Source organism: Pelodiscus sinensis, chromosome 16 (assembly GCF_052426305.1).
Source record: "Pelodiscus sinensis isolate ZL-2025 chromosome 16, ASM5242630v1, whole genome shotgun sequence".
Taxonomy (NCBI): Eukaryota; Metazoa; Chordata; order Testudines; family Trionychidae; genus Pelodiscus; species Pelodiscus sinensis.
The window spans coordinates 13,108,147-13,122,380 of record NC_143067.1 but is presented as its reverse complement, the minus strand read 5'-3'; the positions used below and the strand labels follow the sequence as shown (position 1 = coordinate 13,122,380).

The window sequence follows — 14,234 nt, the reverse complement described above, 5'->3', positions numbered from 1 at the left end:
TATAATTATAGAGTTAAATTTCATGTGCTTACTGGTACTAAAGCAGACTGTATTTCGCAGATAATGTCGACAGAAAAAAATCAAATCTACAGCAGATTAGCATTCAATAAAAAGTCTTTATAAAGATGTTCTTGTTAATGGCTGAAAACCAAGCATTGTTCAAGATTCAGGCCATAAAGATGCACCAGGTTAGCAAGCAGCATACCAGTTGGCACCAGGAAACATAGGAATTACAGAAAATGTTGTTATATAAAACCTAGATGTAGTTTTAGATTCAGTGATGGCACAGATGTTCTTTTATAAAGGTGAAATGTGGCATGTGAATTATCTCAAGTGAACTATGCAATAATTTTCCATAAATGATGACTGACTAAATCCACTTGCCAAAATTCTTATTTTATATCTGACATTCTGTCCAGAAAGGTATAAAATGAAGATGTTAAGCAAATACAATATTTCTAAAATCATATTCTCTTCTCCCTTGATTCTTGTATTTTTGGTAACAAAATAATCCAAAGGTTTTCATGTTGAAAAATGCCCAAAAAGAGAGGTTAGAAAATGATGAGGGACAGCAAAGCATTTTGTCTCTGTGTGCTCTGTTTGCCCTCACTCAGGACATCAAGACACTCTGCAACATGGAGCCAGAGCTGCCCCTGGGCACCCTGGTGCTTCTCGTGGATGCGTTGCTGCGAGCCTGGCTGCGCTTTCTGCAGGCTGCCATCCGGGAGGTCCATCAGGGGGCTGTCAGTATCCAGGAGGCCCTGCGGGAGAGCTTCCACCCTGAGGAGCACTAAGAGCCTCCCTGGTCTGCCCCACTGAGGGCTTGTGCCTCATTCCTCCCTCACGTCCTTCCACTAACCCCACCCTAACCCCCCTTCCTGATGTCAGATAAAATACATGTATTTTCATGAACACAAACTCTCTTTATTTAACAAAACTGGAGGTGGGGAATGAAACTCTGTTGAAACTGGGGAAAGGAGGCGGGAGAGGGGAGAAGAAAGGATGGGAGAGGGGAGGGGGAAACCTGGGAGGAGGGAGCTGGAAGGGGGAAGCAAGGAGAAGAAGGGGGAAGGGAAGCTCAGGGCTCAGGTTTGAGGGTCTCGCCGGACCAACCTGAATTTCATGCAAACCTCCTCCTGGGTTCGCATGTGGCCTTTGGTGGCCAGGCTGGCAGCTATCCTGCCATAGATGGCTGCGTTCCTCCATCTAGTGCGGAGATCATGGACTTGGGGGCATGATCTCCACCCTGGACCAGGAAGGTGCCTGCCTTCTCCGGGCCCTGTCAGGCTCCTGGGAGCTGGCAGACTGCTCCTGGGGAGCGTTGTAGGGCTGGCTGCCAGTGGCTTGCTGGCTCATGTTTTGGGGCCATTGGGTCAGGGGCAGTGACTGCTAACACTGGGCTGGCAGGCTTGGAGTTTTAAGGGCTCCAAGGAGGGGGGAGGGAGAGGAGTGTTCTTGGTTGAGGCTGGAGTGGCCACCAGAGCACCCTGGGAAGGCTGGAGCCCCCTATTTTGAAATAAGTGTCTACACAGCACTTATTTCGAAGTAGCTATTTTGAATTTGGCGTTATTCCTTGTGGAATGAGGTTTACCAAATTCGAAATAAGCGCTCTGGTATTTCGAAAGAATTTCGAAATAGCGGTTTGGCTGTGTAGATTCTCGGAAAGTTATTTTGAAATAACTTTGCTGTGTAGACATACCCTTAAGTTATGTTGACACTTGCGGCTTTTTGCGCGAGTAATATGCAAATGAGGGCTAAGCGTGGAATATCGCTGTGCCTCATTTGCATACCTACGAGCCACCATTTTTTTCAGAAGAGGATCTTGCGCAAGAAGGAGTGTCTACACTGCCCCTTCTTGTGCGAGAAAAACCCTCTTGCGCAATGGCATTACACCTATTACTTTTCAGGAAGAACGGCATTGCGCAAGAGGGTTTTTCTTGCGAAAGAAGGGGCCATGTAGACACTCCTTCTTGCGCAAGAGCCTCTTCTGAAAAAAAATGGTGGCTCATTAGGTATGCAAATGAGGCTCAGCGATATTCCACGCTTAGCCTCATTTGCAGCTTACTCGCGTAAGAAGCCGCGAGTGTAGACATAGCCCTTGTGTGTCCATGCTACATGAAGCTGATAGAGAAGGTACTAAGAACATAATAATTTAACAACGGCCATACTGGGTCAGACCAACAGTCCACCTAGCTCAGTATCCTGTCTGCCAACAGTGGCCAATGCCAGTTGTCCAGAGGGAGGAAACACAACAGCTGGCGGTTCTCTCTAGGCACCGTGCACCCCTGGCAGGGCGGGGGTGGAGGGGCAAAGACTTCACGTGTTCCCCCAGGCCCTGACTGGCCTGGAGGCGGGGCAAGCATGCAAAGTATCCCCCCCCGCCGCCAGTTGCACACAGCGCCTAGAGGAACCTGCCAAATATTTTGAACTGCTGGCAGTTCTCTCTAGGCCCTGAGGGGCAAAAGGCAGGAGCCAAAGACTTCCCGCCCTCTCCCCACCCCCAGGTCAATCAGGGTCTGTGAGCAAGGGAGCATGAGAAGCTTCCTGGCCCTTCCACCTGAGGCCCCGTACCTTTTAGGGCAGCCCGTGATCACTTCAGAAATGTGTGCAGTGGCTCCCCTTCAAAAATTACTGCCCACCTCTGCATTGAACCATCCTTTCTCTTTTCCTCATTAAATACTGCTGACTAACATGAAGACTGAGGGGACACAGCTAGTCAGGGCACTGAACCCTGAAGTTTAAACTACCTTTGATCTAATGAGCAAAGTGGTTCACCAGGAGTCATCTGGATACATGTGAAAAGGTAAATAAGGGGTTGAAAATCCATTCTCTCTCAGTGATCTTCAGACCTAACTCCAAGTGAAATCAATGGGGGGGTTTTCAATGGACTCGACCAAGAGATAGATCAGTCCCTTAATGGTGAAAACATAAGCAAATTACTTTTACAAAATATTTTACCAGCTCAACTTTTAAATGTTAATATGAAACATTTTCTCTTCCTTTCAGGAAGGAGGTTCTTTTATTTTATTTACAATGTTATGATCACCAATTACCTGCTGTAAGTTGGGACGTTATCATCCAACTCTTTATCCGTTCTCCATACTGCTAACTTCATAATACACATGAACCTCTGTACTTCAGGTGTCCCTAATCCAGGAGCATCCAGGCTACGTCTACACTGGCAGCTTCTTGCACAAGAACTCTTTTGCGGAAGAGTTCTTGTGCAAACACTCTTCCACAAGAGAGCGTCTACACTGCCATATGCGTTTGCACAAGAGATGGGCTTTTGCGCAAGAGCATCCATGGCAGTGTAGACGCTCTCTTCCGCAAGAAAGCTCTGATGGCCATAGGGGCTTCTTGCGCAAGAAATTCATGTTGCCTGTCTACACTGCCCTCTTCTGGAAGAGCTCTTGCGCAAGAGGGCTTATTCCTCGTGGGGAGAGGAATAACTCTTCCGGAAGAAGCCCTGTTTTACAAAGCTGTACTGTAAATTTACATCTGGAAGAACGCTCGTGCAGTGTAGTCAGCCGGCAAGTTTTTGCAGAAGAACAGCTGTTCTTTTGCAAGAAGCTGCCAGTGTAGACGTAGCCCCATGGTACAGACCCTAGCAGGTGGAGGAGGAAGCAGTTCTCAATACTTACGCTCCATCTCCCCAGCCAGGGGAATGATGGTGCAGTGAAACGCTTCTTCTGAGGGTATTCGCAGCTGTTGCCATAGTGGCAAGGGGTGGTGCCTGGGAGCAGCAGGAAGCACAGAGCCACGTGTCCCCTGGAGCAGAGCATCACGTAAGAGCCCTCATTCCGTCCCCCTCATGTCCAGACCCTGCAACACCCTCCCTGGCCTGGCAAATTGTAACCAACATACCCTGTTTCCCAAGCTTGCCTGATTCAAGAGGTTCAAGTGTAATCTATACAATGACTGCTATTGTAAAGGCAACTCGTAAAAGCCAGTTTCTCAATATAGGCATATAGTTTGGTAGATCTATAGATTTTTTTCAGGTATATCCAAACCTATTAATACTCTAGAAAGAACCATTCTCTGATTCATGCTAATATGTAAACCTAATTGAATTTTCTTGCAGTATGTAGGTTCCATTACTAGTCATTAGGAACATTAACATCACAGACTGAACTCTGGTGGCTATATGGCCTTTCTATATTGCATAACGTCCATAATGTCTGCTCATAGTTACAAAAATACAAAGGAATAGTAGCGTTTTGAAGTTTTATCTTTTTTCTTTGAGATTGAAGTTCTGTGTCTTGGGACTCAGTGACTTTAGATGACCTCCCATCTCCATGAGTTGTACTAAATTTCAGTCCCCAGAGGCTACTCCATACAAAACCTTGTAGCTTATAAGGGCAGGTGCAAAAAAAATCTTCACTGCTTCATAGAAAAGACCTGTTACTGCCTCCAGAATTGTATTTTGCACAACCTTTCTATTTACATCATATAGGGACTTGCATATACCGTATGCTTATATTAAAAATAAGTATTGGTATTTCCAAAAAGATACATTATTTGTGTGTGTACATGAATACAAATACTTCTATTTATTTATATGTGTGTGTGTATATATATATATATATATATATATAAATACACACACATACACACAAAACATACATTAAAAGAACATTATTTAAATTGCAAAATCAAGCACTCCGAAGTTAGGAAATGGCAGAATTAAGGTTGCACGTGTTGCTTTAATTTGTCCAGCTTGTTTATGCTTTATGACAGTCTTTAATTATTAGACATATGTTTTTCCTCACAGGACCTTTGCCCTGTTCAGTGCACAAGATGGATGGTGCTTCTTTAATGAGCTATTTAATATTTTGTTTTATCCTTGTTCAATATGTGGCCCTATGCCTTGGTTACTGCGCACTATTCAGATCCTTCTCTGAAGGTGGAATTATTAATTTTATGGGCTTTTTTTATGGTGCTCATTACTATACTATGTGAGTGTTCCACAGACTTTGATGAATTTAGTTTATTTTTCCAACTCCTCTCTGAGGCAAAGGCATGGCATTAGCTCCAATTTATAGATAGGGAAATGAGGCACAGAGAAATCATAATTCTGGAGCCATTCTGAGCAAAAAAGGACACTAATACAATGGAGAATCTATTCCAATGAGTAAAAATGACTTTATGAGAGCACTCTTTAATGGAGAGGCTAGACTTAACTGAAATACCAGAACCAATACCATGTGGCACCAGGTGGCTGACTAACTAAATACACCCCAAATAATTCTATTCATAAGAGAAACAATTCCAGCTAGGGAATTCCCATCTTCTCCCTGAGCCCAGCAGACAGAGGATGCTGGGCTGTGATTACAGCACAGAGTTGCACATAGAAGACCAGCGTTCTACTCCTTGTTAGTGATTGTCCTTGGGCAAGTCGTCTCAACTTCCCCTTCGGTAACATGGGAATCATGAGATCACGTCAGGTTGGGGATCTGTTCAAAGTGAGTATAAGTGCTCAGGAGTATCTTTATTATTATTCAAGACTTAAAGCATGATAAAAAGAAACAGGTCAGCAACCAGAGTTTTAGATTACAGTCCCTCATCTGGAAATCTCCATTCTTCCTTCCTCTCTACCCCACCTCCATACACTCACAAATACTGGAGTAGCAAAGAGTGGATTTGCACAGCTAATTATCTCCACACCTCAGTGGAGCAGAGATTGTGGAGGGGGAACAACCTCACTCAGTATCAAACTGTCTCTAGCTCAGAGCACAATAGTTCTGCATCTGCTGTTGCAGAATCAGCTGAATATATTGTTTCTCCTTTCATGCTGCACAGAAGAGGGATCTTTTCCACCTCTTTTGGTTGATTTAGTCTTAACGACAGAAAAAGTGACATGTAATGCCAGTAAAGCTTTCCTTAAGCTATGGGTTTAGCATCATCACATCTAAACAGAGCTGCGAGTCTGTTGTTATGATACACTTAAGAATAGCTATATTTGAATACTTCCTTCTATGCAATGGCAATAATCAACTTGGTCTCCCTGTTTCATTCAGTGCTGCATACAGCTGTCTACTGAAAAGCAATCGCCTTGCATGCTGCTTGGAGCAGGATGCTAGTGTGTTTTTGGAATTTGTTTCCTGGTGCGTCTCCTGAGGGCTTAGAGGAAGAAAAGCCAGTGTTCTATCCCAGACACGTGCACCTACAGCAGGATTGGAGAGACCCCTTGCTGGAGTCACAAATAGAGGATTTACCCTTGCCTATAGAAATGGAATAAGCTCCCAAAGCAAAAGACTGAGGCTGACTCCCTTCCAAGAGCCCTTCTGCATAATGAGAGCTGACTATCCGGCCATGCACACCCTATGTTTGCTATTAAAGCAAATAGAGGGGGAAAGGGGAAATAATTTTCAAACCCATAAACTTATTCCATGGGTCTGCAAGTAGGAGTTGTTCCATTTTAGACTCAAATCCAAGGGCCAAACTTTAATTTGATCAATTTCCAAACACAGTCTTCTTACACTGTCTGTAAGAAAACAAAGGAAAATGAAACTTGCCCATTAACTATTTTAATTTTGCTCAAATAAATTCATAGTAAAAATATCAGTACTTATCCACTAAATTGTGCATGATCCAATATTCCAAGCAGTGCCGTAATAAAAATTGCATACCACTGTTTTAAATGGTGGGTTTACTCAGTGGAAATTGCAGAATCAAAACAAAATATTGTAAAGTATTGGCACTTCTTTATAATAGAATGTCTCTTTATTGTACTCCACTCTCTTCCTCTGACTGTGTGTGCCCACTTGGGTCAAGAGAGCCAGATTTTCTGGTGCTCAGCATCCACAGTTGGGGTTACTCCTCCATAATATCCAGGCTTTCCAAAATGTTTGGCAGTGGCACCTAGAAGCTCCCATTGTAATACTATGGCCAGATTTTCATTCAGTGGGCTCCGTTCTTTTGAAAATGTGGCTTCAACAGTATATGCTCAAGCCCTTGTGAAAAATCTGGTCCTTAATATCTCGGAGTCTGTATTTATCCAACTCTGCCAGGGATGGGGAACTTTTTTGGGGTCGGGGGCTGCTGACCCACAGAAAAATCAGTCAGGGAACGCACACCAGTGAGAAGCAAAAAAGGAAAAATAAACCCTCACTAACACGGCCTCCGACTGAGGAGAATGACACTTCCAATATTCCCTGTATACCCCAGAGCCTAGGAAGCACAGTTTAGTAGATTTTGTGTGCTCTAGCCTGCTCGTGGGATGGTGGCGGGCAGCGGGGTGGGGGCTTGAGCTCCAGTGTGGGCTCCCCAATGCTCCCGGGAGAGCCCCAACCCTAAGAAGCCACATCCAGTCCTCAGGTTCCCCACCTCTGCACTATATTATAGTGATATGAATACTTCCTTGTTTCTTAAATATATTGTGACGTTTAATGTTCATAACGGGCTTTGAGATCCATAAAGATGGGTGAAAAGTGCAATATAAGGAAGGATTTTTATAAAGTTCATCTGTAACCCTCTTATCGTGAATTCCATAGGGATAACGGTATGTCAGATATCCTGACTGCTCCAATTTAAACATGTAAAAAATAGTCTCATGACCAAATCTATTTGAAATTACTTATGTCATTTCAGAATGAACATGTGTCAGCTAAAAAGCATCCTGCAGAGTCAAGATGACTGATTGAAAAAGGGAATATAGCTTTTTCTTTGTTGGGACAAATAAGAATTCTGTTTTCTTTGGAAAGCCAAATGGAACACACACCCCTTATGGATATATATAGCAATAAGAATGTGTCTGTCTTCCATATTACAAATTTTGGAGACTTCACATTGGACAAAAAAAAAAAAAAAGGTGCAAATCCCCTAAGAGCTTAAAGCTCTTCTGTTATACTGCAGAAAACAGAGCCTTCAAACCCACTGCTTCAGGCATCCACCTGTCATTTTCTGCGTTCTGCCCAACTGTCACATATTATTGATCCTTTTAATCCCTTTTCTTTGAAACTCTGTTGCCAGCTGATGTTTCATTACACAAAGGAAATTCTCCTTCCAGTGCCTGCACCTCTGCAGGTAGTGGTTTACTAGAAGCTAAACCAATGCAATCAATTTTTAATTTGGCTTAGCATGAACTTTAAGGGATATTTGTGTTAAATACAGGGAGGTGTACACAAATTCTCCTATCTATAATTGCTGGATGGAGCATATAGCTGAACATTTAGTTGTGATAATTACTGTTGTAGACATATTTTAAATGGCCATGAAATCATTTCCTTCCCTCCTCCCCAATGCAGCTTCTTTTGTGGAAATAAAAGACCTGAAAAGAGTCAAATAAATGCACTGGAGAAATTAAGTATAAACGTTAAAAATTGTATTTACAAGTACAAATGTATTTATAAAAACTCACAGACAACAGAATAAAGCTCTTTCTGTACAAAAATACAATTTTCATATGAATGAAACATCTCGAATAAATTAAACGAATGCCAGGCCCAGTTCCTGAATACTCCGTTTAGTCCTGCTCTTAAAGCAAGACAGCAGTGCTGGAGGTCAGAGATCCATAATGCATGAATCTAGCGCCTTGTCTTTCGGGTCTGATCCTGCCAGGTGCTCAGCTGAACACGCCCTGGGGGACAGGCTGAGCCCTCTCCTCTGTTATTGGAGTCAAAGGGAGTTACACGCGCTGAGCGCCCGGCAGGGAGTGCTGTGCACCCGGCAGGATCAACTCCTTAAGCCTTTTCATTGTATTGTCAGGGCGTTCAAACCAAATTTTCATGCTCATTTTTCTTCATTTGAGTTCTACAAATTGTAAAATTGACTTTTCACCTCGTCTGCAGCAGCAAATCTGTCCCTTTTCTTCCCCTTTCTAAATCATATTGAAGCGGGGGCGCCGATCAGTGGGAAGGGAAGCAACAAAGGCGAGTTTGTGGAGTTCAGAAAAGTGCAAAGGGGGGAGGAGAAGGACAAAAAACCCATCCCCACCCCACCATGAGCTGGCTCCTGTTGCCCTTGGAGGCTGGGGGCGGCTTGGGAAGGCGAGCAGCGTCCAGCTCACGCCCTGCCCTACCCAAGGATTATAGCCCGATGGTTGCAGAGGGGCAGGGCTCTCTGCCTCCAGCGCCCAGCGGTGCTCCTGGGCGGTCACACACCGCTCGCCCCCGGTCCTAGGGGGCGCCGCCTGCCCGCCCCCACCGAAAGCGCGACGCTAGGAGGCGGTCCAGGCGGCCTGCGCATGGGTTGGTTCACACGGCAGCATCCGCCTGGGGGAACCGAGCGCAGCAGGGGCCGCTGGGCAGCAGCTCCCCGGGGGGCAGGCGGTGGCAGGCGGCGAAGAGGGGCTCCGTGGGCCCGTAGCCATAGTCCTCGGAGGTGGCCGGGCTGCTGGGGTTGGAGGCGCAGGCGGAGAAGGAGGAGCCCGCGGACCTCCAGGAGCCCGCGTCGCTGCCGGGGCTGGGCGGGGCGGCGGGGCTCAGGTAGCCGGGCAGCAGCCGCTCCCGCGGGGCGGCGTGGAGGCGCTGGTCGGCCAGGCGCAGGGTTTCGGAGAGGGCCCAGATGTAGTTGTAGGCGAAGCGCAGCGTCTCGATCTTGGTCAGCTTGGTGTCCTCGGGGAAGCTGGGCAGGACGCTGCGCAGCTCGTCCAGGGCGGCGTTGAGGTGGTGCATGCGGTTCCGCTCCCGGTCGTTCGCCTTCACCCGCCGGCTCTTGCGCAGGCTGTGCAGGGCGGCTTCGTTCCTCGCCCGGCAGCGGCCCCGCCGCCGCCTCCTGCCCGGCCCCTCCTGCGGGGAGGGGGGCGAGGACGGGGCGAGGAGGCTGCTGTCCAGGCAGGAGGACACGTCGCCGCTGTTCTCCGCGGCGGAGTAGCGAGGCTCCGGGGCGGAGGGCATCCTGCGGGGAGAGAACACGGGCCGCCATGAGCGCCTGGCACTGGGGGCAGGAGCAGAGGGACAGGTCAAAGCGTGAGCAGCAACAAGGTGTAATCGGGGCGGGGCGAGCCCCGGACCCCAAAAGAAGGCTGAAAAAAAATATATATATAGCGAGAGGGGGGAAATAAACCAATTGACTAGGGGGAGAAGTTAAACGGGCTCTGCCTAGGCGCAGCAGCTCTCTGGTGTCGGTGTGGGATGGGGACAGCTGGATTTAGAGAGAGGCGTGTCTGCGTTTCCCACATACTCACGTGCAAAGGCTCAGAGGTGCAATCCAAGGGGAGGAAAAAAAGTTTCCCAGTGTAAGTGAAGTCAGGACAAACTTCCAGCTCTTGGAGGCTCCCTACCAAAGGAGGGGTGGGAGGGGTGGGGGGCACGCGACTGCTCTTGTCTTTGAAGTGATCTCTGCTGCTATTAGCTCGTGCGAGCCGTGAGTTTGGCACACGACTGGCCTCAGACCCCTTATATACCCTGTAAAACAATAGCGAACCCCGAGCCCCCCCAGGCCTTGCGGCATGAATGAATCGAGGCATCAGGTCTGCCCCGTGCTGCACTCTCCGGCATTTGCATAATTTATGCTCCAAGTGTCTGTTCTCTCCCTGGAGTGTGCCTATAATTACTGCTGGCCAATGGCAAGAGAGAGCTGCATCTGAGACACGTGAGCTATCACTAGGCTAAGCCTACTTGTTTGAGCTTCATTAGTCTATTAAAAGGAAAAAGGAGGAACAAAGTGATTAGCCTTAGGGGCAGAGGCACAGTCCCGAAAGGCTCCTTTGACAGTGGGGGGAGCTGATACCTTCTGGTTCAAACATAATGTTCCAGGACATCCCCAGCAGCTACTATAGGGTGGATGGATTTCTGCTAATCTTTCTTGGAGCCTATTCCCATGTGTTAAGGGAAAGTGAATAAGACAGTGAAACAAGACAATGCCATTGGAGATAAGGCAAGACAAAGCTCTCCCTATAAAAGACAGTGAAGCGAAGGTGTATAAACTAAGTCAATTTCTCACATTTCCTGATTTAGGGTGCTTGGCCTGGGTTTTCACATTCAAGGGTTTGGAGTAAACTGCAACCGTTTAATGGTTTGAAAGGAAATGGGCAGCATGGATTTGTCTCAGTTGTGAAGGGATTCAACTTGTGTGGTTTTCAGTGAGATCCAGGTTTAAATCTGACAAGCTTTTGTTGAGAGGTTGTTGAGGGGTTTGGTTTTTTTTAATGTTCCTGTGCTGAAGCAGAGATTAGCATTCTCTTCCATAAACCTCAATCAAGTGAAAATATTCTGAAGTGATAAACTTTCACTATCTTGAAGTAGTAGTTTCTTCTTTACTTTAGATTTGAGTTTACATGTGCACTTTATTTTTGTTATAATCAGTATTTGATTAAGGAGCTCAGATTCCATTTATCTTATAAACCTATGTGCATGTAGACGTATCAACCTATTTTTTCTGACTACAGAGAATATTTCTTTTAACACAGAGTTATTTTTATCTCCTTAGCTATCTCTCAGACCCTCATACACTATGTACTTCTATTAAATACCTATTTTCTACAAAAACACATAATTTTGGTTCTGAATTTTCACATTGGGTGTGTTTTTTCTTGCCCAATTTAATTGCCTTTAAAGAGGCTAGGTTTTCAGATGGCAGGTAGTCAGCACTGGCAGAAAATCGGATTTCTTTTTTGCATTTTACACACCCCAAATGATTAGTCACTTTTTTTTCTGCGTTTTACACCCCCCAAATGATTAGTCACTTTTAGGCCGTTGTTTTTGTGTTTTACAAACACCAAATGGTTAGTCACTTTTAGGCCTTTTTTAAGCGTTAATTCACGTTACAAATCATTCACATAATAATTTCCCCTACATTTTAAATTTAGAATCTTCTTATTGTTATTTGCTTCTATATCTTTGGAAATCAGGAAAAACAGACAAACCCAAGTAATTTTCTACTTGTACTCTTTATCAAATATGTGTTCAAAGCAAATATTTTCTAGTCCAAAAAATGAAAGATGTTTCTGCTGTTTACTGGGCTATTCCTTCTGCAGTTTCTGCTTTTTCTTTTGAGATTATCAGTGGACAACCAGCAAAATGTCACAAAAGATATGCTTCAAACTTTAAAAAAAATTACAAACCAAAGCTTTAGGTGATAAAAATTAGCCTCAATCTATAGGCAGCTCTTCATACAGTGCAGTTTGTTTTTCTTGTGAGATAAGTTACATATATAATGTAATATAAAGTAAGACCATTGGTCTTGCCTTGATGAAAACATAGATCTAGTTTTGGGGTGAAGCATAATTGGATCTGCCATCAGGACAATTTTAAGCGGTTGTCCTAAAAACCCTTACACAAAAATAATATTATGCACATGATTAGCATTACTGCATCAAATTACTAAGGTTTGTAAATGTTTGCAGGACTGAGACATAGCTAGCAGTTGGATATCTTCAACAATGTTTCCAGTTTTAGTAGAAGAAAGTCAGGAAATCATGCAGATTAGAGGTGATAAAATAATAAAAAGATTTGTTTGTATTTTTGCTAATAATGTACTATATTTCATTTGCTCCACCGCTATTCATTGTTTGTGTGTATTCAAATGACTGCTGAGTTATTTGTCACAAATATTTATGATCCTTGGATTTTCATGGATTTTTAACGTAATGATCATTTGTCTGAACATTTACAGTGGAAGTTCATTGTTCATTAATCCTTATTCATCATTTGCAGTTTGTCATTTGTTATTCTCTTGTTTGACAAGTTTATCATCCGACTGAGTTTAGGCTCACTGCCCCATTGAGCAGTTTATCATCCAATCAGAGAGCAGAGAGAATATCATGTGACTTATGCATTAGTCACATACCATGAACAGTAAATAGTCGATGTGAATGTTTCACAAACAACCCATAGGCTGAAATTTGTTTGCATAATTCATTCTCTTAGTACTTTGAATAAGGAATGCATTCACAGAATGGTTCATGAACCATTTGCCAGTAGAAAGAGGGCCTAAATTTTTTGGATAATTTATTCGCAGTGAATAATTCAACCCATTCAGTTGAAGACCATCTACTAATTTTGCAAATAAATTATGCAGCCAAGAAAAATAATACAACTTTTGAACCTGTGCCCATAAAAGTTGATTGTAAATGTTTCATTGACTTTTTGGAGATCAAGGATAGGCCTTTGACTTGACAAAATACCATGTATATTCCTGAAGCAAAATGCAGGACAATGTAGCACTTTAAAGACTAACAAGATGGTTTATTAGATGATGAGCTTTCGTGGGCCAGACCCACTTCCTCAGATCTTCCTTGATCTGAGGAAGTGGGTCTGGCCCACGAAAGCTCATCATCTAATAAACCATCTTGTTAGTCTTTAAAGTGCTACATTGTCCTGCATTTTGCTTCAACTACCCCAGACTAACACGGCTACATTTCTATCACTAAGTATATTCCTAGTATCTTTCTGGCTATTTGATTCTAATGCATGTATTTGGTAGTAGCCTTCACTCTTCAGATTTAAATGCAACTAATCTTTGAATATTTGTTTTTCTTTAGTTACATATTATGAGCTTTAAGAAGGCTTGGCATATGCATGTATTTTTTTGGAAAACGTTGCCTTGGCAAACTTTACCCTATTTACAAAAATACTTGCGGTAGTTCTAACATTCCATTCCATTATGATTTTAGCTACTGAATTCTGGGTCCAATTTGAATCAAAATATAGCATAGAAAGATCTTGTGGCACAATAAGCAAAATTATTGGTTTGAATTTTCAATAGACACAACTGGCATTATGGTGAGCCACAATTTTCAATAGTTTGATAATTCAAAACTTCATTAAATCGTGGGGACTATTTCCATTCAGTGGACTTTGAATTAGGCCTCAGTTGAATAGATGTTGTAATGCTAATATTGTACTGAATATTGCATGTTAATTTTAAATTCTCTACAGGAGCCCCAACAATGTTTGATGGATGTGTTTCAAAAATCTATAAATAAATAAATATAATGGGAAATTGAGAGTTTTTATCAAGTGACAGAACTTTTAGGAAAAGATCAAGGAAATGGATCATACAACTCACCGGGCATAGAACTGGGGGATCATAATTTTCAATTTAGAAATCACATAGCCAGCAAATTGACGGTGTTTGAGATAATGTGTTTCAAAGTATGCAGCTAAAAATAAATATCAGACTTCACAAAATCAACTTTGTACCGTGGTGATGTGTGTTGCAAGTGCCAGGAACCTAGAAGTGAAAAGTTCTGTCTCTGAATGACAGTCCTCACTATCTGGCTTCTTGCTAACACTCAGCTTTGACTATGTCCTTTTAAACACAATTCTATTTGTAATTTTTTTTCATTTTAT

At 43.7% G+C, this 14,234-nt stretch overlaps 1 protein-coding gene across 1 annotated transcript; it reads right to left on the bottom strand.

Moving 5' to 3' along the window:
* Positions 1-7,654: 7,654 nt before the first annotated feature.
* NEUROG1 (neurogenin 1) lies at positions 7,655-10,399 on the bottom strand. The gene is made up of 2 exons (XM_075900002.2): positions 10,127-10,399; positions 7,655-9,837 (listed from the first exon to the last, which is right to left on the bottom strand). The coding sequence occupies exon 2, from the start codon at positions 9,834-9,836 to the stop codon at positions 9,195-9,197; it is 642 nt and encodes a 213-aa protein (XP_075756117.1). The 5' UTR covers position 9,837; positions 10,127-10,399; the 3' UTR covers positions 7,655-9,194.
* Positions 10,400-14,234: the final 3,835 nt, after the last annotated feature.